The 23,920-nt window shown below is 45.9% G+C and overlaps 1 protein-coding gene across 2 annotated transcripts in view; it reads right to left on the bottom strand.

Moving 5' to 3' along the window:
- Positions 1-23,920, bottom strand: part of LOC147665960 (copine-5) — a 1,339,740-nt gene that overhangs the window by 964,135 nt on the left and 351,685 nt on the right. For both annotated transcript variants that reach the window (XM_086949376.1, XM_086949377.1), the window contains one exon: positions 21,163-21,203. In XM_086949376.1, coding sequence (XP_086805502.1) covers positions 21,163-21,203 — 41 coding nt within the window. The remainder of the gene's footprint in view (positions 1-21,162; positions 21,204-23,920) is intronic.

The following is a 23,920-nucleotide window of genomic DNA, read 5'->3' as shown; positions in this document are numbered from 1 at the left end:
TAGAGGCAATAGGAGCCCAGCAGCAAGTTCAGTTCAGTGCATAGTTCATTAGAGCAGTTTGTCAATAGTAGCTTTTTTACTTCCCTTTTGAAGGCAAGAGTAGAGGGAATTAGTCTTGTATCCACTGGGAGGGAGTTTCAGATTCTCATGGCAATGCCAGAGAATGAACGATTGTAGGTTTTAAGCTTCTCAAATTTCTTGGGCTTGAGCAGCAGAGTGCCGGTACTCCTTGTGAATCTGGAGCCACCCGAAAGTTCCAGTTTGTTTGACAGGTAGATAGGGGTGTTGAAGTGTAATGCTCTATGGGTCACACAAGCGATCATAAGTTGTATCATAGCTTCAAAGGGAAGCCAATTGAGTGATTTGAGGTCCAGTGAAATGTGATTGGTCTTCTTAGAGCCCGTGATAAGTCTAGTGGCAGCATTTAGAGATGCTCTGATGGATGCTGAACTGAGTTTAGGCAGACCGCAAAGAGTTGCATTGTCGTATTTTAGTCTGGAAATGATAAGTGCTTGCACTGCCGATTTAAAGTTATCCTGGGAAAGGTAGGGTTTGAGTTTTCTTAGGATGCAGAGTTGAAAGTTCGCTCGATTGGTTGATGATCTGATGTGATCTTGCATGTTTACGTTTTTGTCTAGCACAACTCCCAGTGATTTAGTGGAGTCAACGATGTGCGGAGTGCAGTTGAGGGTGGTGAGGTTACAGAGAAATTTCAAAACAGTGGGGGTTTGCTTAGTGGGTGAGATGAGGAGGAATTCAATCTTGAAGGTATTTAATTTGAGATGGTTGGAGGTAAGCCAGTTAAGGCTTTTGAGAAGGGTTCCATTAAGAGATTTGATGTAATCAGGGGAGGAGATTTTCATGTAGAGTTGGGTGTCATCCGCATACATGTGATATTGGATGTTGGAGTCTTTAAGGATTACAGTCAGTGGTTCAAGGAAGAGGTTGAAGAGAGTGGGGAAGAGTGAGTAGCCTTGGGGAACACCCAGAGTGCAGGGACTCGGGTTGGAGAGAGACTGGTTGGATTTGACCCTTTGTGTTCGGTTGTTGAGGAAAGAGGCAAACCATTTAAGGACCGTGCCAGAGAGCCCCATTCTGCATTTCAAAAGGAAGAGTAGATTGTCATGTTTGACAGTGTCAAAAGCCGATGATAGATCAAGTAGGATTAAAAGGCAGGTTTCATTTTGGTCAAGTAAAGTGAGAGCATCGTTCACATTGTGAGTGATGGCAGTTTCAGTGATGTGCCCAGTGCAGAAACCTGATTGGAATTGGTCGAGAAGCATGAATTGCTCAATGTGTTTGCGAAGCTGTTCGTGAACGTATTTCTCCAGAAGTTTCACCAGAGTCGGCATGTTTGTGATTGGGCCGTAGTTGTTCAGGTCAGTAGGGTCAGCCAAGGGTTTTTTTAGAATTGGGAGCACTAGGCCTGCCTTCAGGCAGATCGGGATCTCACCTTGCAGAAGTGAGGCATTGAGGATTTTCGACCAGAGAGGTGCTAGTGAGCCTATCATTTCTTTAAAGAAGTTAGCTGGGAGAGGGTCATTGAAGTGATTTGAGCGATTAAGGGTAGAGAGAGTGTTGAGGATGGTACTGTCATTGAGGGGAGTGAAATGACACCAAGAAGCATTGTTTTTGAGTGAGAGACCCAGAGGGGAGGGCAAGGTTGTGGAGACCGCGGCATCAGGATAGGGAGAGTGAGTGAGTGCAGCAGACCTAAGGTCTGATTCGATTTCAATCATCTTTTCGAGGAAGAATTCAGTCACCGCATCACAGTTTGGTTGCGGGATAGTGGTGTCCTGAGATTGGGTGGAGGCGTTGGATTGTGATTTAATGAGCTCAAAAAGACGTATCGGGCGATATTTGGCTGTGTCAAGTTGGTACTTGAAGAAATTGGTTTTCACAGTTTTATGAGTTTGTTGTATCTAATTCCTTGGGATCTTAGAGTGTTTAGAAGATCCGTGGTGGGAGAGGCTCTCCACTTGCGTTCAGCTAGTCTAAGACTGTGTCTGTCCTCATTTAGTCTTTCATTGAACCAAGGTTTGGAGTCTTTATGGGAATTCTTTTAAGTTGAAGAGGGGCCGTATCATTCAGGGCAGATACCATGATGTTGTAATAAGGGTCGGTGAGGTCATGAACGTCAGACATGTTAGAAGGTGGCGGAAGGGAGAGATTGCAGCGATCGATGAGCTCATTAACGCTAGAGTTATGGAGCGGTCTTTTCCAGTATTTAAGTTTGAGTGGTTGAGAAGATTTGTGGTTCCAACTTTCAGGTACCAGGAAGTTGATTAAATGATGGTCAGACCAGTCCCAGGGGAGAATGGATTTGAGATGAATGGAGTTGGGGTTGGAGATGATGAGATCCAGTGTCAAGCCTAAGCTGTGAGTGGGGCTGTCGCAGAATTGAGTGAGAGATAGGTCGGTAAGGAAGTTTTTGAGGGTTGTAGGAGCCTGATTGTGGGGGTTATTCCAGCGGTGATTGAAATCACCAAGGAAGATCTGGGGGGAGGGTCGCCCCAGGTTGGAAGAGATGGTTTCCATAACTTGTTTGATTAGTTAGAGGTTATCGCCTTGGGGGTGATAGAAGATGTGAAGGCTGCATAAGGGTCTGTGTGTGCTGTTGATATCTATGGAAAGTATTCACATGAGGAGAGATTAGCTGAGTGGGACTGTTTTGCTGTGAGAGAGTTGCGGAAGATACAGGCAATGCCACCTCCTAATTTCTTAAATCAGTCGAGTCTGATAATGTTGTGACTATGAGGGACTAACAGGTCAAGGATGGGGCCAGAGGAGTCGTTGAGCCATGTTTCTGTGAGGATAAGGAGGTCCAGATCTTGGGCTAGGAATAGGATAAGATCGGCAAGGTCTGTGGCATGTTTCACAGCTGACCTAAAGTTAAGTAGCATGCATTTCAGGTGTGATTTGTGCATGGTGTCCATGGGCGCAGGTTGTGAAGTGGGGATCTGCAGAAGGTTACTGAAGTTTATGGAATTGGCATTGAGTCTGGGAGCTCTATGGGGGTTAGGGGTGATGGATCGGATGGGATCCTCAATATCATGGTTAGGGAGCGTTGAGTTAAGTGCAATTAGTGGGGTTGTATGGGAGCATATAGCAGGGCTAGAGATATTCGAAGATGGGGAGTGTACTCAAGGAGGAGGAAGAGAATATCGGGTTCTGGATATGGATTAAAGGATCTGACGGGTCTAGAAGGGGCTTAGGGTATGGGGTGGTGTTCGAATTTTGGGTGGTGAGATTCGGGGGGATCGTATGTGGGCTCTCAAGTGTTGGCCTGGTGGAAGAGAGATGGGCGATCTCGAGTATGGGCATGTTGGAAGAGCGATCAAGGGCTAGCTCTTCGGTGGCCATAATGAGTTTAAGTATGGCAGTTTTGAGAGTTAGCAGTTCATGGTTAATTGCCATTGAGTTTAGAGGCAGGATCAGAGTGTTACTCATGGTTCACGTGAAGGGGAGGAGGAGGGTTGGTCAGTAGGGAGGGCGGGGGGAGTTCAGGGCCAGTGTGCAGGATGGGTGGGTGAAGCCCCCTAATGGAGAATTCCCACTCTGAGGTATTGTCGCACGAGGCAAGTGGGTGATGTACACAAGGATAGGGGAGGGGAGGTTGATTGAGTTCCTGTTGGAAAGTGAGCAGGCTTGCTGTCTGGTGTAGGCATGATGTAGGCAAGGGCTAGTGAGAGTGGGTGTGGGGGAAGTATCGGAGAGGTGGTCAGGTCAAGGAAGAGCAAGAGCCCTGTGACTATAGGTTACAGTCTGGTCCGGTTGTGACATGAAGGGTGAGTTAGGAGAGCCTGGTGTTGGAGAGGCTATGGTCAGTGGGGAGTTGATCGGGGAAGGAGAGATCGTCTTCAGAATGTGGTCCGATAAAGAAGGATCAGGGACCTCCTGAGATGGGGTACGGGAAAGAACGTACCTGGATTGAGTAGGGGGGTCGCTAGGGAACAGGGATCTTTGAAAGAGAGCAAACCTGTCATCAAAGATGTCAAGGCTGTGATCGGTGGCCTGAATAAGAATAGTCCCATTGTTGTAGATGGATATAGTAACATTAGCTCTAAAAGTGGGGGACTTTCAGCCTGATTCATGTAAACCGAATTCTGCGAATTCTAAATAGCGATTAATACCGAATCGCAATTTAGAATTCGCAGAATGGGATTCATCAAAAACTGCGAGAAAATAAAGCGAATTGCAACCGGCCGCAAAAGGCGATAGCGATTGTTCAAAATCGCAGAAAAATCGCTAAATCTGTCCATTTCCGTGTAGGAATAGCGATCTTGCAATTAGCGAGATCGCAAATTGCGATCTCGCTAATAGCGAGATCGCAAAACCGGGAAGTCGCATTTCGAGCACAGTGATGACATCACAACCAGGAAGCAGGCAGTTCCCACCCCCATTGAGAACACTGAGGCAGAGATTAAAGCAGCACCACTCAGAGCTCCTCTCAAAACACCTCCAGACTTGGATATCTTGGATATTGCAGACTGCATCTATGCCACAGGATGCAGCAGCAGGGCCCAGTGACACCGGGCGCAAGATAAAATTCTCAGAGCAGGAGCTGGAGCATCTAATCCATGGAGTCTGCCAAGACCACAACAAACTTTTCGGCAAGGACTCCAGGAGGGTGCCTGAGGCCGAGAAATGGCGACTGTGGCTGCGTATCCGCGCCACAGTAAATGCAGTGGGAATAACACAGAGGTCCATAGACGATCTCAAAAAGAGGTGGTACGACCTCCGAGGTCGTGCCAAGAAGAGGGTGGCTGAGAGGCTGGGTGAGAGCCTTGGAACTGGAGGGGGAGATCCAACAGTCCCTCCCAACACCCCCTTGAAGGATCGTGTGGAGGACACACTGCAGCGTGAGGCATGTGTTGGGGTTATCCCTCTGGACTCATCCTGACCCACCCAAGACAGCCAAGGTAAGTGGCATGCGACTGCGACCCTGTCCCCTAACAATGGCCATGACCCTATAGCCCCTCATAATCAGCCCCAGTCATGCAGCCCATGCACATCAGAACATGCCCCATTGCATTGTGGGACATGTAGTCTGCCCACAATGTGCAAAAACTCTAATGCAGCCAGACATGTCCCAATGTATGCAATGCAACAGCCAGTCAGGGAATGGTAGCCAGCATGCATGTAGCAACTGCACATGTCAAAGATACATGCAATTAATCTACGTCCACTTTCTATCACAGGTGGCGCAGATAACACCAGCAGTGACAGCGAGAGGCTACAGATAGATGACACGCGAGAGGAGCCTGAGGGTGAGGAGGAGCAGACATCCACACAACCAGCTCCATCTGGCCCAGCACCAGTGCCACCATGCAGACCACCACCAGCTACGCCAGCTCCATCAGGCACAGCACCAGTGCCACCATGCAGACCACCACCAGCTATGCCAGCTACATTAGGCACAGCACCAGTGCCACCATGCAGACCACCACCAGCTACGCCAGCTACATCAGGCACAGCACCAGTGCCAGCTGCAAGACCCATCCCAGTGGCACCATCAACATCAGGTGCTGCTAGACCTGCGACACAGCGCACACCCACTGTGGCCAGCCAGCACAGCAGGCATGTCAGGGAGCCGCAGCAGAGTACAGCACGCACCGGCAGGACGGCGATGGCTGTGCGTGTGCCAGGGCTCAGTATTGAGCTGCGCATGCACCAATTGCAGGCACGACGCCAAGGTGACATACAACTGCAGCTCCACAACATAGGCAGAAATGTTGCCAATGTGTCTGATCGAATTGACCGGATGACAACTGCCATGGAGGCAAACACTGCGGCCATCATCAGCCAGCGCAACATCACCCGCCGCCGCCACCGCCAGCTACTCACGCGCCTCTCGGCCTCCACGCGTTCCAACTACGTGATAGGAAATGCCACCTCCCAGCTGTCCCGTCGGTCTCTGGCAATGCAGCTGCAGATGGTACAATGCTGCGAGGACGTGGCACATGTACTTGAGCAGGTGACCAGTGCTGTCCTGGCTCTACAACCAACTGGCCCAGCCAATGCTGGTGGGGATGACACAAGCGAGGGGACATCGAGTGTCAGCAGCCTGTCTGCGACACAGGTCGGTGTCCTACGCCGCAGCAGCAGGCCCAGTGTGCGATCACGTGCCCTGCTGGAGGAGGAGCCTGAGAGGCGACTGGGTGCCGCGCGCCGGAGGTGCACATGACATTTCAATCCATGGGCAGGGACATGCTGCTGACATAAGCATGTCGTGTTTAAAACATTGAGCAGTATGGCGCAATACTCCTCACATGTAATTCATAACAATGATTCCATATTATTGTGCTATCAACAATAATATTTATTCAAGCATTGAACATCGGACTCCTGTCATTATTTCCATTGTCATGCATTTGTGAAGTGTTGGGTGAGGGGAGTAGGTGCACTAGAAACAGTTCATTGTGATGTGGTTGCGCCACCTGTGTCCTTCAGCAGGATGTTCCCCACGTGCATGACGCGTATGTGCAGGTGGCCGGTCGTCCTCTTCCGACTCACTGCCAGATATCTCTACAGGAATCCGGCGCTTGGTAGAAATGTTGTGTAGTATTGCACACACAGCCACAATACGGCAGCAGACATCAGGACTGTAGTACATGGCCCCACCAGACTTGTGAAGTATGCAGAATCTGCTTTTCAGTAGCCCAAATGTCCTCATAATGCAATTCCTGGTGCGTATGTGTGCTACATTGTAACGCCGTTGCTGTGGTGTAGCAGGGTTGAGGTATGGGGTGAGGAGGTATTCACGGAGAGCGTAGCCACTGTCACCTGAATGAGAGGAGCAGAGGGTGAGTGCCTGTGCAGCGCAGCTAGTTCATCACAGTGTAACATTGTGGGGCAAGTGTAATTACCAAGTAGGTGTCCTTCACCAAAGTCTCCCCTGGCCAGTCGTGTGTGGAGGCCGCAGTGCCGGAATATGAAGGAGTCATGTGTGCTCCCCGGGTACTGTGCCACTATGTCCGTGATGTATGTCTTAGCATTGCACACCATCTGGATGTTGAGGGAGTGGTAGGACTTGCGGTTGCGGTACATGTATTCCGTTTGTGCTGGTGGTAAGATGTGGATGTGGGTACAGTCAATGCATCCTATCACATGTGGAAATTGCGCAACATTGTAAAATTGATGCTTGGTCTCATCCAAGTCCTGTTGGCTTATGGGGAATTTTATGTGCTGGTGTAGCTGGGTCAGCATTGCATCTAGGAAACTCCTTAGGCAGCGGGACATGGTGGGCTGGGATATCCCCCCAGCAGCGGCAACTATCCCCTGGAAGCTTCCGGAGGCCAGAAGGTGCAGGCTGCACAATACCTGGACATGTGTGGGCACGGCATTGGTCCGCCTTGTTGGGTGTTGCATCAGGGGGTCCAGGTCCTGGATTAGCTTGATGATCATTGGCCCATTCAGGCGGTACTTAGCGTATATTTGCTCTCTGGTTTGGCCCAGCAGGGTGACCCGCTGGCGGAATATCCTCTCCTGGATCCTACGTCTGTTCCGTGCAGCTCGCTGTAGCCTTCGCCACCTGACCACCATGTACAGTCCTGGCATTGTGAGAGTCCTAATGCTGCAGCTGCATCTCCTTAAGTGTGTTTGGTCAGGCCAGCACCTGTTGCTGATTGGGTAACGGTTTTTAAAACACTTTTTTTTTTTACTTTGATGGTTACCACCTACTTTGGGTTGTCCTTAAATTGCGCCTCGCAAAAAGCGACTTTTGGGTTTTTCGCAAATTGCGATTTTTCTTGAATAGCGATTGCGATTGTATTGCGATTTCGCATACTTATTCGCAGAATCCGTGGTTTCTCGCATTTCCTGATTCGCTATTGGGCTACTAACGGGATTCTGCGAATTCTATCGCGAATTCGCAATTATGTCTTAACGAATTTGCTAATTTTTTTCTTGAATACCTTTTTTTCCTATTGCGATCGCAATACCTTTTTCGCAGCTATTGCGATCGCAATTTAGCTTCATGAATCTGGTTGCTAGTGACCAAAAGTCGCAGACCGTGAGGGAATTTTTTGAAATAGGTGATGTGGAGTAAATCGTGGAACATAGATCTCCATTGAGCTCTTTTTTAGTGTAGAATATCAGGTCACTAGTAATAGTACCTTTTTTAGGGCAGAGGTAGGGGTCAGAGATAAGGGTTTCTGGATTGGCTTTGAGTAGTCTGTGTGTCAGAGTCTTGGTCACATTTTTGGAGAAGTTGTCCGGATAGTTAATTTTTTAGCTGTTAGATCCTGACTTTTCAAGTCTAGGTTCCATGCTAGGAAGTGAAAGAGTGGTCGTGGAGGAGAGAGCTTAGTGAACGTGGATAGGCAGTGAGGAAGGAGAGCACAGATGCTAGTAAACGTGGTTTGGCATTGAGTTAGGAGTGCGCAGGAGTCATGCTCAGCCATGCAATGAGGCTCCTATAGGGTCACACACTGAGAAGGATACTTGCCAATTAAGGAGAAAACAATAGTCCCAAATACCAGTAAAAGGAAGCATTGACTTTCCGGTTTACTTTGGCTCCCCTTTTGATCAAAAACGCAGCTGAAGAGAGAGGGACTGTAGACTAAAATGCTTTCAGAAGCCCCTGATTTTCGGCTGATTACATTCACTGCGAAGCAGCAGAGGGGCAGAGGTGTGGGGGCTGATACACACTGGTAGAAATATTCCATGGGCACTGGAGGGGGACACAAGTTTAGCAATAGGAAGCTGTAACCAGACAGATGCCCCTGAGTCGGTAGCCATTACAAGATGGCTGCCACTTGTATGTGACTACAACCTACTTTCCATTTTGCCAGTCATAAAATGGCCGAGGTTAATTTCCAGAGGCATGAAAAGTAGTGGGCTAATCTAGCAAGCAGTGTGCTGTGTTATGCAGAAAGCAAAACAAAGCAAAACAAATCAGATCCTGCCAGACCAAAACTCCCCAGATTACCTAATATCGCCGGCACGCAAGGCAGAGTCAGATCCCTCATCCGGGCATCCGTGAAGAATCGAGCTACCAGGCATAGGGAGCCAGACATGAGGGGGGTTGAGCTGATCAGGTGATGAGGGTAGAGATCGCGTTAGGCACAGAAATTTCAAACATTATTAAATATTTTTAACTATGTTTATTTTATTTATATGTATTATTTACTTTATTTTTCACTTTTTTAAACAGAAAAAAACGATATTTTTCATTAGGATATTGTTAACATCGATATTTTATTTTAGATATTTTTGTACTTACCATGTTGTAGATAGGATGTCGATATTCTTGCCTTTGATATTCTTGCGTCGATATTTCTGAAGGTCGATATTTTGTATGTCGATATTCTGTCAGTGATTCTACCCCTCCTTAACAAGTTGCAGTTATTTCAAGCCAATCATGCCAAATCTGCTCAAACGTATTAAGCGCACCCACCCTTTGGACGTATAACTGCACATTATGCCTAGACTGTTTCATCTTTGCAGTATCAGAGATTTAGCTATCAATATGGCAAAGAAGAAAAGTTATTACTAACACACCGTTAATTGGTTTGATAGTGGAGCTAGCCCAAATAAAGTGCCTACCAAATCTGGGTTGATTTTATGTAATCTATCGCTGATACACCCAAAGACCTCCTGCCAAAACTGCTGAAGTGCTGGGCATGTTAAACAAATATGCGGCAAATCACCCTTCTGGTGACAGCATCTAAAACATGCTGCAGAGATAGAGGGGAACATTTCTGGCAGCTTTGTGGGGGTGAAATAAAGCAGCCACTTTAAATAAAACGCCATTCTTTTGAAGTTCGCCCATGTAATAGCTTTCCAGTCCATTTGATTGTAATGAAGCCAAGTCCGCATATCCATCCTACAGTGCGTAAGAGCCTAGATATTAACCGAAAACGTGTAGCTTCAGGGAAATTAAACAATACCGTTTCCCTAAGCCAACAAGGCAAGTCACACAAAAAACATAGCTAATATCCTCTCTATGAGAGTTTTGAGGTTGTTTATAACCCATTCAAAAATGATGGATTTGTAGACAGAAAAATATCAAGTGGGGGTATGGTTGGGCTCATAGTAATACTCTGTTACAATGGTATCACAGCCTCCATCACCCTATAATCACGTAGCCTCACAAATATCACCTTTTCCTATTCCCTTATAGCTGGTCTTTCCAATTCTGCTACCAACCAGAAGGAATCCCACAAAAGGACCGAAGGATGATCTAAGGGAAGGTGGAATTCCTCTTTGAATTGTACAAATCTGGAAACCAAAGTGAAGGGGGACTTGTATTTCGTGCGTTTGGGTATTCTAGGGATTTTTTAAAATATGTGGAGCAGAAGATCAACCTCATGTAGCATCAGTTGAAGGTAAATATAATCTGACACATTGGTGGCATTGGCTGCCCTAACCAACCAGACTAGGAAAGCTGCTAAGTAGTACTTTTTTTAATGCGAAGGGCTATTCCCCCTTCTTCTCACTTCAGCTGCAAAGTTGTCAGCTTGGTGTGGCCATTTTAACCCTGCCACAAAAAATGACGAAACCAGGAATCCATTTAGTTAAAAAAAGGCTGGGGAACTTTAATCATAATGGGGCATATTACCAAGCAATAGCGATAATTATCGCTATTGCTTGGTTAGAGACAAAAATTTACCGCTGAGCTGCGGCGATTTTTATCGCAGATAAACCTTGGTATTACCAAGGTTTATCGCAAATGCGATAAAAATCGGCCGCAATGCATGAATATCGCTGAAAAGTCCGCGATATTTATGCATTACCGAGCTAATGCTCTTAGTCATGTTATCCACCTCCCATTGGATAACATGGCTAAGAACTGCTCAGGGCAGGTGTTAGCTTTTGGAGATATTCGCGCTTAGCGCCAATATCTCCATAAGTTGGTAATAGGAGATAGCGATGTTAGCGACTGTTTCCAGTCGCTAACATCTTGGCACACGCCCACTTTGCATGTCATTAGTGATAAATATCACTGACATGCAAAGTGGGGCCCAAGATGGTCGCTATCTCCTGCTAGCTGTCGCTAACTGGTGTTAGCGACAGCTAGGTAACAGGGAGATAATTTTATCTCCGCTTTCTTGGCATTTAAAGGCAAAAAAGCGGAGATAAGCCCCCTTGATAATATGCCCCAATATTCGTAAAGATGAAAATAAAAAGTGGAAGAATGGCCCCTGCTGAAGTAAGTCGTGTGCCTTAATAAGGGTGGAAGCATAGTTAGTTCAATATAAATCTGCAACATTTTGAGAAATGTAGATATCAATGTATCTAATTGAGCAAATACTGGAATACTGGGGGTGCACAACAACAGGCAACACCAAAGCCGGCTATTAAAAGAAGAGCTTATGGTTTTGTGTGGTTTATCTTATAACCCTCTATGTCAGTGAAGACCTAACTCTTAGCGGCATTGGCAATTTCTCGCTCCTATGCGGCCAAGTAGAGGATCATATCATCTGCGAACAATTTTAGCTTTGGTGCACCCAACATCGGAGATCTAATCTGTGGGTACTGCCTCAAAGCTGCAGCTAATGGTTCTATGAACAAAGGAAACAGAACAGGTGACATAGGACAGCCTTGCCTTGTGCCTCTTTGAATTGTGACATGCCCTACTTCCTGGGAGTTCATTGTAATTTTTGCTTGGGCCTTCTGATATAATTTTACTATTAAATTAACAAAATTACAAGGAAACCCACATTTCAATAAAATAGAAAACAAAATCAAAAGCTTTTTCAGCATCTAACATGATAATAGACGCCTCTCTGGAACTATTAGAGTAGTAATCAATTGCTTGAAATAGAACATTGGTGTTGGATGAAATGAGTCTGCCTGGCAGAAATGCACTTTAGTCCAGATGAACGATACTTAACGCTAGCGGAGCTACCCTGAGCATGATTATTTCAGTAAATAGCTTGTGCTCGCTATTCAACAAACTTATAGGGAGAAAAGACCCAAGTTTTTCCAGTGGTTTGTATTTCTTCAGCAAGCTAATGATTACTGCTTCTGAAAAGGAGCTAGGAAGCTTGCATCCTGCAAGAATCGTGTTAAATACGATTACTAACACCTTAAGGATCTGGGGGCATATTATCAAGAACTGGTGTTAAAATATTTGCCGTTTTATCGTCAGGAAACTGCCGATAAAACAGCGATAATGGGCTTGATAATAAACCCTTGTTAATTCACATAGAAGCCCATGTTCTCACCAGCACACGGGCTTCTATGGGAATTAACAAGGGCGTATTATCAAGCCCATTATCGCCGTTTTATCAGCAGTTTCCTGACGATTAAACAGCAATCATTTTAACACCGGTCCTCGATAATATGCCTCTTCGGCTTCAAATAGCTTACAGATTTCTGCCGGCAGCCCATTGCAGCAGCAGGCTTTTGCATTGGGGGAGGTTCAAATTGCGTTCTGTACTTCAATGGACGTATGGGGAGACATGATGCTGGCTTGCGCCTCGCTGGAGAGAGTCGGCAATCAGATAGAGTTCAGATATTCCTCAATACAAGCCAAGGAGGAATCTTGTACAATGATCGAAAAACACTTTGCTAGCCTGATCATACTCAACAACCACATGTCCTTCCGCTTCATCATAGATAGCTTTAATGATCTCCTTATTTATTTTTTTCCTAATGGACCATGCCAAGAAGCTCCCTATATGCTCATTTTCTATTAAAAGCTTTTGAAAGCTAGTCTGCTGATTTACAATCTACTTAGATATGTAAAAATCCTTCAAATTTTGATAAGCTTGTTGGAGTCTGACCTCTGTTCCATATACCTGGCCAGTGGCATGCACATACGTAGCCTGATCTAGTTTGAGCCGCAAGGCCTTCAACTGGTCTCTTCTTAGCTTATTAATTTGGGCTCTATACGAAATTGCTTCTCCTCGAAGAAATTCTTTGAACTCCCCCATACCGTTAAAGACGAGGCCTTATCTACTTTTGTATAAAAGAAAATTCTATGGTGGGGCACCTTACCAAAACCCAAGACTCATCAGTCAATAGTGAATGATCCAGGCTCCATCGTGGTTGTTGGGACAATTCTTTCACCAGTACCTGAACTGAGTGGTCTGAAAAGGGAGTTGACAAAATGCCTAACTTTATTCTTTTCCGTAGGTAGGAAATTTGAAAAAAGTAAATTCTAGACGCAGAGTTATATCGTTTTGAAAGCATGTATAAATTGTATCTCGCCTGTGATCGACTCACCAAGGATTCAACATGGCATGATCACTGCACAATTTTCTAACCCAGTATAGTGATTGAGACTTATTTTGCTTCTTATTAGCATGTGAACAATTAAGTTTGACGTCTTGAATTAGATTGAAGTCACCCCCAATTATAACTGACCCATCTATCAGGAGAAATAAATCAAACATTTCTCGAAACTGGGCACTAACATGCTAGCCGGTCTACCAACTTTACCATATTCCGCTCCTGTCACGTACATGCAGCAGTTATACTATCGACATCCTGGCATCAATAAAGTGACTCACAAGGGAGGTGGAAAAAGTACTTCCACCAGGAAAAGCAGCAAGAGGCACCAACACTTAGCTCATGTTTGTCTTCCACCTCAATGCCCGAGTGAAGAAGCTTGGACGATAAAAGCTGTCCCAGCCCTGTTCAACTGAGGGGGGGACAAAATACCAACCCTAACAGGCTATAGCCCTCTAACTATTCACATACCTAGGATGCAGAATAGTGAAGTGAGCCAGTGCATTTCTTCAATGCTGGAATCTCTCCTGGATAGGACTATTATTGTTGGTGCACAACAATTAAAGGAGATATGTGTGGTGGAGCAACCAAAGACGGTCTAGAAGATCCATCTACTCTACATACTATACCTAATTCAAGTTTTGAGCAACATCCTTCTTTTGATTGTGGTCCTGCTTCTTTAGCCACCCTGCCAGCTACCACCTTCAAGTACTCCCCATGACTTAAGAACATGTGCAATATACCCTCTGTTCACTATACCAGGCTCCTGAGGGAAGTCAGGGAAGGTAGCAAATTCGGGAGAAGCCCGAGCTACGTTGCCAGCCAAAAATTGATCTCTTGCATCAAGCCTAGAACCTTTCCCACTGGAGCATCATAAGATGAGTGAGATCCTTGGAGGGGAAGTTGAAAAATCTGCCTCAGAAACTATATTTACTTTAGAACAACCTTCCCACTCGGGCCCTATATTCAAGTCCCAGATGGTCTCCACCAATTAAGGTTATTTAGCAGCAAATACTTGACAAAATTTGAGAGATGAAGATCTGAATGATAAAGCACATCTCGAGATAGATACAAAGTCAGCTGGGTCAGATCAATGTGAGTATACAAGTACTAACGTGAAGAGTTGGTCAACAGGAGCAAAGAGTCCGGTGAGACGTGGGTCCCATGCTCTCATTGCCACTGAAGTCAAGCTATCCTGGCTGATAAGAGGTGAAACCCCAAAACCGGTCCTAGGATGCTTGTTTCCAGTCCAGGGAGGACCTGGCCTGGCAGTTAAGGCTGGATTGTTCAAATTGGGCGCAAGGTTAAGACTAATTTGCATATTCCTGGGTCCAAACTGGAATGGTATGGTGAGCAAAAAAGCAATGGATTTAGGCCCATATCTCTGTACTGGGGTGAATGTATGACATTGTTCTGCATTCTGTCCATCAATTGTTCTTTTTGCATTTGTCACCCCGAGTGGGACGGGAATGCCCAGACATGGGTCAAGGGCTCTCCATGCCACTGGAGTCAAGCTATCCTGGCTGATGAGGGGTGAAACCCCGAAACAGGTCCTAGGATGCTTGTTTCCAGTTCAGGGAGGACCTGGCCTGGCAGTCTGGGCTGGACTGTTTCCACTCAAGACTGATTTGCATATGGCTGGGTCAGAACTGGAATGGCATGGTGAGCACAAATGCGATGGATTTAGACCCAGATCTCTGTACTGGGGTGAATGTATGACATTGTTCTACATTCTGTCCATCAATTGTTGTGTTTGCATTTGTCACCCCAAGTGGAACGGGTATGTCCAGACGTGGGTCCAGTGCTCTCCATGCCTCTGGAGTCAAGCTATCCTGGCTGATGAGGGGTGAAACGCCGAAACCGGTCCAAGGATGCTTGTTTCCAGTCCAGGGAGGACCTGGCCTGGCAGTTCGGGCTGGACTGTTCCCATTGGGGACAGGGTCAAGACTGATTTGCATATGACTGGGTCCAAACTGGAATGGCATGGTGAGTAAAAAAACGATGGATTAGGCCCAGATTTCTGTACTGGGGTGAATGTATGACATTGTTCTGCATTCTGTCCATCAATTGTTCTTTTTGCATTATAGAAATGAAGCACCTGCTCCTCCTATTTTGCCTTTTGTATCCTCTCCATGACACTGGAGTCAAGCTATCCTGGCTGATGAGGGGTGAAACCTTGAAACCGGTCCTAGGATGCTTGTTTCCAGTCCAGGTAGGACCTGGCCTGGCAGTTCGGTTGGACTGTTCCCATTGGTACAGGGTCAAGACTGATTTGCATATGTCTGGGTCCAAACTGGAATGGCATTGTGAGTAAAAAAACGATGGATTTAGGCCCAGATTTCTGTACTAGGGTGAATGTATGACATTGTTCTGCATTCTGTCCATCAATTGTTCTTTTTGTAATATAGAAATGAAGCACCTGCTCCTCCTATTTTGCCTTTTGTATCCCTGGGGCTGCCCTCGCAAGGCCTGGCTGAGTGATAATTTCCACTTATTCTTCTTAACCAAGCTCAGTAATAGCAAATAAAAGGTTTGTGTGTGAAGAAGGGCTGGTCGAGGGGTCAACCCTATGAGGCCATTCAGGTTCAAAGTTGTATGACGTTATTCAGGTTCAAAATGTATGTATGTTCATTTCTGCTAACTCTGGCATGTTAGGGAATCCTTGCACATGAGAACATCGAATAGAGTTTCACAATTTGGAACTAACAAATCAGCAACAATATAGCTATTAAGAAGGTATTAATAAAGGATGCAGAATTCCACGCATCTCACAGTAGACAGATTAACTTCTGCTGAAGATACGCAGGGGCTCACCGCGGGTAGGTTGTCCTTTACAGTAGATAAATGCAGCTCAGAGTAGGTAGATCTGTTAGTGCAGTAACCATAGATGGTTCTGAGTCGGTAGATTATTCTGTGTTGTAGATAGTTATGGGTTCAGAGCAGGTAGATTAGTTTGTGCGGTGGACACATATGGGCTCATAGCGAGTACAATATTCTGGGGATTAGATAGATATGGGTTTAAAATGGATAGATTATTCAATGTGGTAGACAAACATGGGATCAGAATGGGTAGATTATTTTTTACGGTAGGTAGATGTGAGCTAAGAGTGGGTAGATTTGCCAACGCAGTAGATAGAAAGATATGGGCTCACAGTGGGTAGATTATTCTGTGCCAGTAGATAGATAAGGGCTCAGAGTGGGTAGATTATTCTGTGCAGTAAATAGATATGGGTTCAGAGTGGGTAGATTATTCAGTGCCGGTAGATAGATAAAGGATCAGAGTGTGTAGATTATTCTATGCAGTATATAGAAATGGGTTCAGAGTGGGTAGATTATTCTGTGCCGGTAGATTAATAAGGGCTCAGAGTGGGTAGATTATTCTGGACAGTAGATAAGTAATCTGGGTGGGTAGATTATTCTATGCAGTAGATGGAAATGGGTTCAGAGTGGGTAGATTATTCTGTGCAGTAGATAGAAATGGGTTCAGAGTGGGTAGATTATTCTGTGCAGTAGATATGGGCTCAGAGTGGGTTGATTATTTTGTGCAGTAGATAGAAATGGTTCCAGAGCTGGTAGGGGCTCTGCGTGGTTGGATGAATCTATACTCTACACAGTTATGGATTTTTGCTCTCTTGAGCCTTCTCTGCATTACTTGATATTTTTTAATCTTCTTGTTGCTGAAAGCTTCTTGTTTTCAGAGATGCTCGCCAGTGTTGTTCTGACAATGTTGGGCACTGAGTGCTTTCTACCCCAGGAATTTAGTGTTTCATAATAGGGATGGGTTTTCTAGCGAAGCAGCTTGGCTAGAAGTGTCTTATGATGTAAAAGGAACTATATCAAGCAGGTAATTCTAACTGTGTCTCTTTAAGAGGAGATTGTTCTATTTCCCTTAGGTTCGCTACTCTTCCACCTTTGGTGTGCAATCTAATGGTGATTGGAGATCAGGTTGTTGCAGAGTGCTTGTCAAAGTAAATAAAAATATCTTTGACACAAAAAGTAATCTGCACCCTGCTGTCTTCTGGCTGATGCAGAAAAATACTCTGCTAAAAAAACTATGAGGTGATTCTATGCCAGTGCTTAAATTGAGCCGGTGGTAGCAGGTGCACCCCACCAGTACTCATTTTTGAGGACTGGGACTTATTTTTCATTATCTAACTTTGGCCCAGAGCAAGAGAGAAAAGGGAGTAAAATAAAGAGATAAAGAGAACAGAGAGAGAGAGAGACAGACAGAAAAAAGAGACATGCAGAGTGGGGATGAAAAAGAACCCGAAAGAGTAAGATAAAGGGGTACGAAGTGTATAGCAGTTGCTAGTAATGGGGGTCTCAAGTTGGCAGTGGCTTGCACCCTGTCCAAGTAGGGACTCTTTCTTCTAGTCAGGGTAAGGGGATTACACAGCTAAGATAACCACTGATCAGCCCCTGGCAGAGTGCCATGACCAGTCAGGTTTATCTCAGAGGCAATGTTTAAAGCATTCATACATAAACACAGAGTAACACAGTAAAAACACTACAAGTTTAGAAAAATAACTAATCTTTATTTAAACCAAACATGACCAAAATGACCAAAATCCAACATACATCGATCAAGATATTACTTTTAAAATGTTTAAAACTGTTTCGTCCATAGCAAACTATGGATGTGTCACTTTTAACACATAGTACCTGGGATGCGTCAAAATCAAAAGACGAACACAGGCACAGGGGAGGTGAGGCACCGGAAAGCAAAGCAATGCACCGGTTCCTTACATGCAGGGAAGGTGATCTGTTGGTTCCTTGCTCCCATGAGAGTTGAGTCATCGGTTCCTTTCTGCTGCGCATGGGAGGTGATGCGTCGGTTCCTTACTGTGAGAGGGAGTGATGCATCAGTTTCTTACTACCCGAAGAGGCGATGCGTTATTTCCCCATACATGCGGCATCGGTTCCTTACTGAAGCCCAGCGCCAATGTAAACTTGGTGCACAGGTGCAATGCGTGGAAAAAACGGACGCACCAGAGTCGATGCAGCAATGGCGAAATAGGCTCAGCATCAATTCTTCCAGCTGCGATCAGGTGATGAGTCGATTCCTTAAGCCACACAGCAGGGCCTGCGTCAGAGCCAGAGCAGGGGTCTCGAACATCGAAGACACACTGCTCTGGACTAGGACTGCTGCGGTTCTTTCAGCCGCCGATAGGCGCTGCACAAATCATTTCTGCTGTACAGCGGCGATGCGTTTTATTTTAACAAGCTTGCGGCGAGAAAAACAGTGCTGAAGGGCAATGAGTGGATTTTCAGCTCTACTTGCAGCATAAGCAACCTCCATGGGCCCAAAATTGGAATTGGCCCCACTTAACAGGTCAGAGCTTCCAGCAGAGGAGTCCAGGGGCTGCTGGTGAAGTCTTTGATGGACCTGGGACTTCTTAAAAGGAGGCATGCACACACAAGTCATTGGATAATCTTCTCAAGCCGGATACCAAAGCAAAACTCCAGTCCTTAGTCTCTCCAAGACAGAACAGCAACTGCAGGCTAACCCAGCAAAGCAACACAGCAAAGGGGCAGTATTCCTACTGACAGCTCTCCAGCTCTTCCTCTTGGCGGAGTCTCCTCTTGATCCAGAAGTGTTCTAAAACTCAGGGGTTACATAATACGTATGCCCCTTTTGACCTTTGAAGTAGGCATACTTCAAATGATAGTCTTCGTAGTGCACAGGTCCTGCCTTGCCCTGACATGCCTTCAGACACATTACAGGGGGTAGAGGCAGCATTGTGAGAGGTCAGGCACAGCTCTATTCAGATGTCATTGACAACTCCTCTGACCATTCTAGCTCAGGAAGGCCCATCAGCCTGGTGATGGGCCCAGGATATGCAGGGAACACCTCAGCTCCCTTTTTGTGACTGTATAGAGTAAATGCACAAACAGCCCCTGTCAGTCTATACAAGACATGGATTCCAGAGGCAGGCAGAGACACAGAATGGCAAAGCAAGAAAATGCCCACTTTCTAAAAGTGGCATTTTCAAACTCACAATTTAAAAACCACCTTCACTAAAAAATGTATTTTAAAATTCTGGGCTCAGTGAGTCCAAACTCCAAGTCTCTTTCTCTTCCCAATTGAAAGTTACACTTGTTACATGGCAGCTCCGATGATAACCTATGGGAGCTATAGCTTTCCAATACGGAAAAACAAAATTGCTGTTAGTTCACTATCAGGACACGTAAAACACACCAGTACCCTTCACATGCACTGCACCTTGCCCATAGGACTACATTTGGCCTACCTTAGGGGTACATTAAATGTAGTAAAAGTGAAGGTTTGGGCCTGGCAAGTGGTTACACTTGCCAGCTCAACATGGCAGTTTAAAACTGCGCACACAGACACTGCAGTGGCAGGCCTGAGACATGTTTGAAGAGCTACTTATGTGGATGACACAAATAGTGCTGCAAGCCCACTAGTAGCATTTGAATTACAAGCATTGGGCGCACACAGAGTGCATTTTACAAGGGTCTTACCAGTAAATCAAATATGCCAATCATGGATCAAAAATTACAATCAAAATTTACACAGGGAGCACTTGCACTTTAGCACTGATCAGCAGTGGTAAAGTGCCCAGAGGTCTAAAATCAGCAAATACAAAATGCAGCACACAGTCCAAAACAGGAGGTCAGACGCAAAATGACAATGGAAAAACATGCCAAAGATGCGAGGTCTAACAGCGACAGATAAAAGAGGCTGGCTAGCTTCTGAGGAAAACGTTGGACCCCAGCACTAACTCTTTCCAAATTACAAGTCAATGCTTTCCTTTAGCAAGCTCTTTAATATGAGAGGGAGGGTGATCTTCAGAGACGAAGAGGCAATGAGTGAGAGGAAGAGGAATGATCAGCAAATTCTATTGTATTAGGTGGTGAAGCAGGGGTGTGGTACAGGGGGCATTGCCACAGGTGAGGAGCCATGTCCTTGTATAAGGCACAGATTTGGGTGGAAAGCCACTGAGGCTCATATCAAGGCATGGTGTTCTGTGAAGCGTTAAGGTGGTCTTGGAGGATGTGACATATCACAGGTGAGGAGTATTTATGTAGGACATATGGTGGTAGGTGAAGAAGCAAGGCCTGGTCAGATGTATAACCCACAGAATAGGTATAGATAGAGGTGAGATGTGAGCCATGTGAACTCTGTCGAGTAGCAATATGAGGTGCAGGGAAAAACTCTGTGAACGGGGGCAAAAAGATCATGTCAAGGACAAAGAGGCTGAGATCTCTTGCTCCATCCAGATCTAAAAGCAGCACAAGAGGACTGCACTCAGTGGCCTTGAAGACATACATGACTTGCTTCTGATGAGAATTTCTTCTTGCCTGTACCATTTTAGTCCTGGAAATATTGGAATATTTCCCTAGTTATCGCTTCAGATCTGCCTGATGGTCAGAATCTGGATTTTCATCTGAAGAGATCTTTGTTTGTCTCCTCGTCTAGGGAGAACTATTTAGCTGAACACATATACTATAACCAAAGTGCCTGTCATTTACAGAATGCATGTAGATTACAGGTCATCATGAAGAGATGCCAGGTTTGGGTTTAGCAATAGAGCATCTCTGACTAAATGGCCCTTGTGATCTTGATAGTGTGCGCCCCCTCCTTCACAGACTCCTCATAGGTCTTCTAGACTGCTGAACAAGAGTTCTTTGAACAGTTAACTTCCTTTTTGTGAGTCCTAGCGTGTCCAACATGATGCACAAGCGCATTATAAATGCCAATGCATTAGAACATAAATGACAGTTGCAACCATGCGAAGCAAAAATCACTCAAACACAACAGATGTGTGTGGGAGGATCTTCAGTACTGGTCGCCACCTTGTTTCAAGCACTGATAAGCCAATATAGAGCAATCAACAACTAAATTGATAACAAGGGGGTCAGGTTCTGCACAGATGAACGACCAGGACACCACACCAGTGAGAAAGTGAGAATGAAAGAGGGTTTAGGGGAAGACATAGCATGGATAGTACTACTTACTGGGATCAGACTTGGAGAACGTGTCCTTATCCAGAAGATTCCTAAAAGAGAAAAACATTGAGTTAAAATCTTGCAGTCATTTACTGCATTGTATATTTGACCGCTGGCAAAATGTCAAACACAACGATCACGCTTGAAGGCACCACAGACTTATACATTGTCCCCACACACATTTCAGCTAATAACGCTAACGCCAAACCTGAGGAATGCCCGATTACCCCATATCTGAGACCCGCATGCATAGTTCTGCAAACATGCCACAGGCATGCTGTCAGAATCCATGTTGTTCCAGTTCTGGGACCCGCACCGCACTTTTTAAAGGCCTCGACACTGACCTACGACTCCACTTCGGTTACTGCACTGGGACCCACCCAGCTCTCTGCCAAAACACCTTTCGCCTGAACTACAGCTCTTCTGCTATCCCAAGGCATGCTTGCAAACACATCACTCTGCCAATGAACCTCAAACCGGAATTGCAGCACCTCTTCGGCTAGGGCTATCAGAGAGCCATGCCAAAGAAAGTCATGCCTGGCCAGGATAACCCTCAGTGATCCTCAACTGGAACCCCAACCAGTCCAGCTTTTTGTGTGCCCTGTTGGGCGGCAAAGACCCAACACCCTCCTCGTCGTTTGCTAGAAGTCTCTACTGAAAAATCATGAGGCGCTCATGGTGTCATTGGAGCAGTGGAAGCGAAGGGATGTCACTCCTTGGCCGCTCTCCACTGAGGGAGCTTTAGAGATGGAAGGGGATCTGCTGCCTGAAGAGAGCATGACCTGGGCCTTTTCAAACCCTTATGACCCAGGTAATATTATAGCGCAATATGACATACCAACTATGAAAGCACTCTAATACACAATCTCTCTTCTTGTGACTATGCTACAGATCCTCAGATAGTGCCTCATGACCAGGACTCACTTATAACATCCCACGGCCCAGACTCCCTCAAAAATGTTATTACCCAGACTCTTTTCTAGTGCTGTATAACACAGACCCTCTTCAATCACTCTATGACACAAACTTTCTTCTATTAGACCTTGGCACTCTCTTGTAGCATTCCTTGGCCCAGACTCTTCAATATCACAATGTGAACCACTCTGTCTTCTAGTGCTCTGTGACCCAGTGCAGGTCAGCTCAGACTCTATCCAAGCACCATATGACGCATGCTCGCTTCTAGAGGAGTGCTCCGGTGCAAACGTTATCCAAGCACCTTATGACGCAAGCTCGCTTCTAGAGGACTGCTACGGTGCAAGCGTTATCCAAGCACCTTATGACACAAGCTCGCTTCTAGAGGACTGATACGGTGCAAGCGTTATCCAAGCACCTTATGACACAAGTTCGCTTCTAGAGGACTGCTACGGTGCAAGCGTTATCCAAGCACCTTATGACACAAGCTCGCTTCTAGAGGACTGCTACGGTGCAAACGTTATCCCAGCACCTTATGACACAAGCTCGCTTCTAGAGTGATAGAGTGCAAACTTTATACTAGCACCTTATGATGCATGCTCGCTTCTAGAGGACTGCTACGGTGCAAGCGTTATCCAAGCACCTTATGACACAAGCTCGCTTCTAGAGGACTGCTACGGTGCAAGCGTTATCCCAGCACCTTATGACACAAGCTCGCTTCTAGAGTGCTAGAGTGCAAACTTTATACTAGCACCTTATGATGCATGCTCGCTTCTAGAGGACTGCTACGGTGCAAGCGTTATCCAAGCACCTTATGACGCAAGCTCGCTTCTAGAGGACTGCTACGGTGCAAGCGTTATCCAAGCACCTTATGACACAAGTTCGCTTCTAGAGGACTGATACGGTGCAAGCGTTATCCAAGCACCTTATGACACAAGTTCGCTTCTAGAGGACTGCTACGGTGCAAGCGTTATCCAAGCACCTTATGACACAAGCTCGCTTCTAGAGGACTGCTACGGTGCAAACGTTATCCCAGCACCTTATGACACAAGCTCGCTTCTAGAGTGCTAGAGTGCAAACTTTATACTAGCACCTTATGATGCATGCTCGCTTCTAGAGGACTGCTACGGTGCAAGCGTTATCCAAGCACCTTATGACACAAGCTCGCTTCTAGAGGACTGCTACGGTGCAAGCGTTATCCAAGCACCTTATGACACAAGCTCGCTTCTAGAGGACTGCTACGGTGCAAGCGTTATACTAGCTTCTTATGACAGGGACTCTCACCTAGCGCTCAATGGCCCAGGTTCCTTTAATGGCCACTTCTTGGTTTATTGTGTGCTATTGCCCAGACTCTGCTATGCCAACGTTTGACCAGGATGACGGGGATGTACTTATACTAATATGGTCCAGACTCTCTAATAGCGCTCTATGACCCAGGCTATTTTAAAGCGCTCTGTGAAACAGACTCTCTTCAAGCGCTCTATGACACAGACTCTCTTGCAGTGTTCTACAACACAGACTCTCTCATCCCACCTTCAGCAAAAAGCTCCACGAACTGCAACGCTACTGCAGTATGAGCAGGCTTGAGCGCCAGCAATGTGTTGTTGGCTGTTACATTGTGCTAGCAGGACTATGGGCTCTACCACAAGTGACATCACAGATTACCCACAATGCTAGAGGGAGCTCCCTAAAATGGCGCCATGCAGAAGCAGAGTCAAGGAAGTTAAAGAAAGTTTGTTTAAATGCAGGACAGTGGCTAGACCAGGGGATGTTTTTTCACGTACATTGTCAAAACTCCCAGTTGTGCACAACAAATAGAATGTGTTTCACTTTAATCACCGACTACCGGGATGCC

This window comes from Lissotriton vulgaris, unplaced genomic scaffold, assembly GCF_964263255.1.
Source record: "Lissotriton vulgaris unplaced genomic scaffold, aLisVul1.2 SCAFFOLD_285, whole genome shotgun sequence".
Classification (NCBI taxonomy): Eukaryota; Metazoa; Chordata; class Amphibia; order Caudata; family Salamandridae; genus Lissotriton; species Lissotriton vulgaris.
The sequence above is the reverse complement of the archived record's forward strand: the minus strand, read 5'-3'. Positions and strand labels throughout refer to the sequence as shown.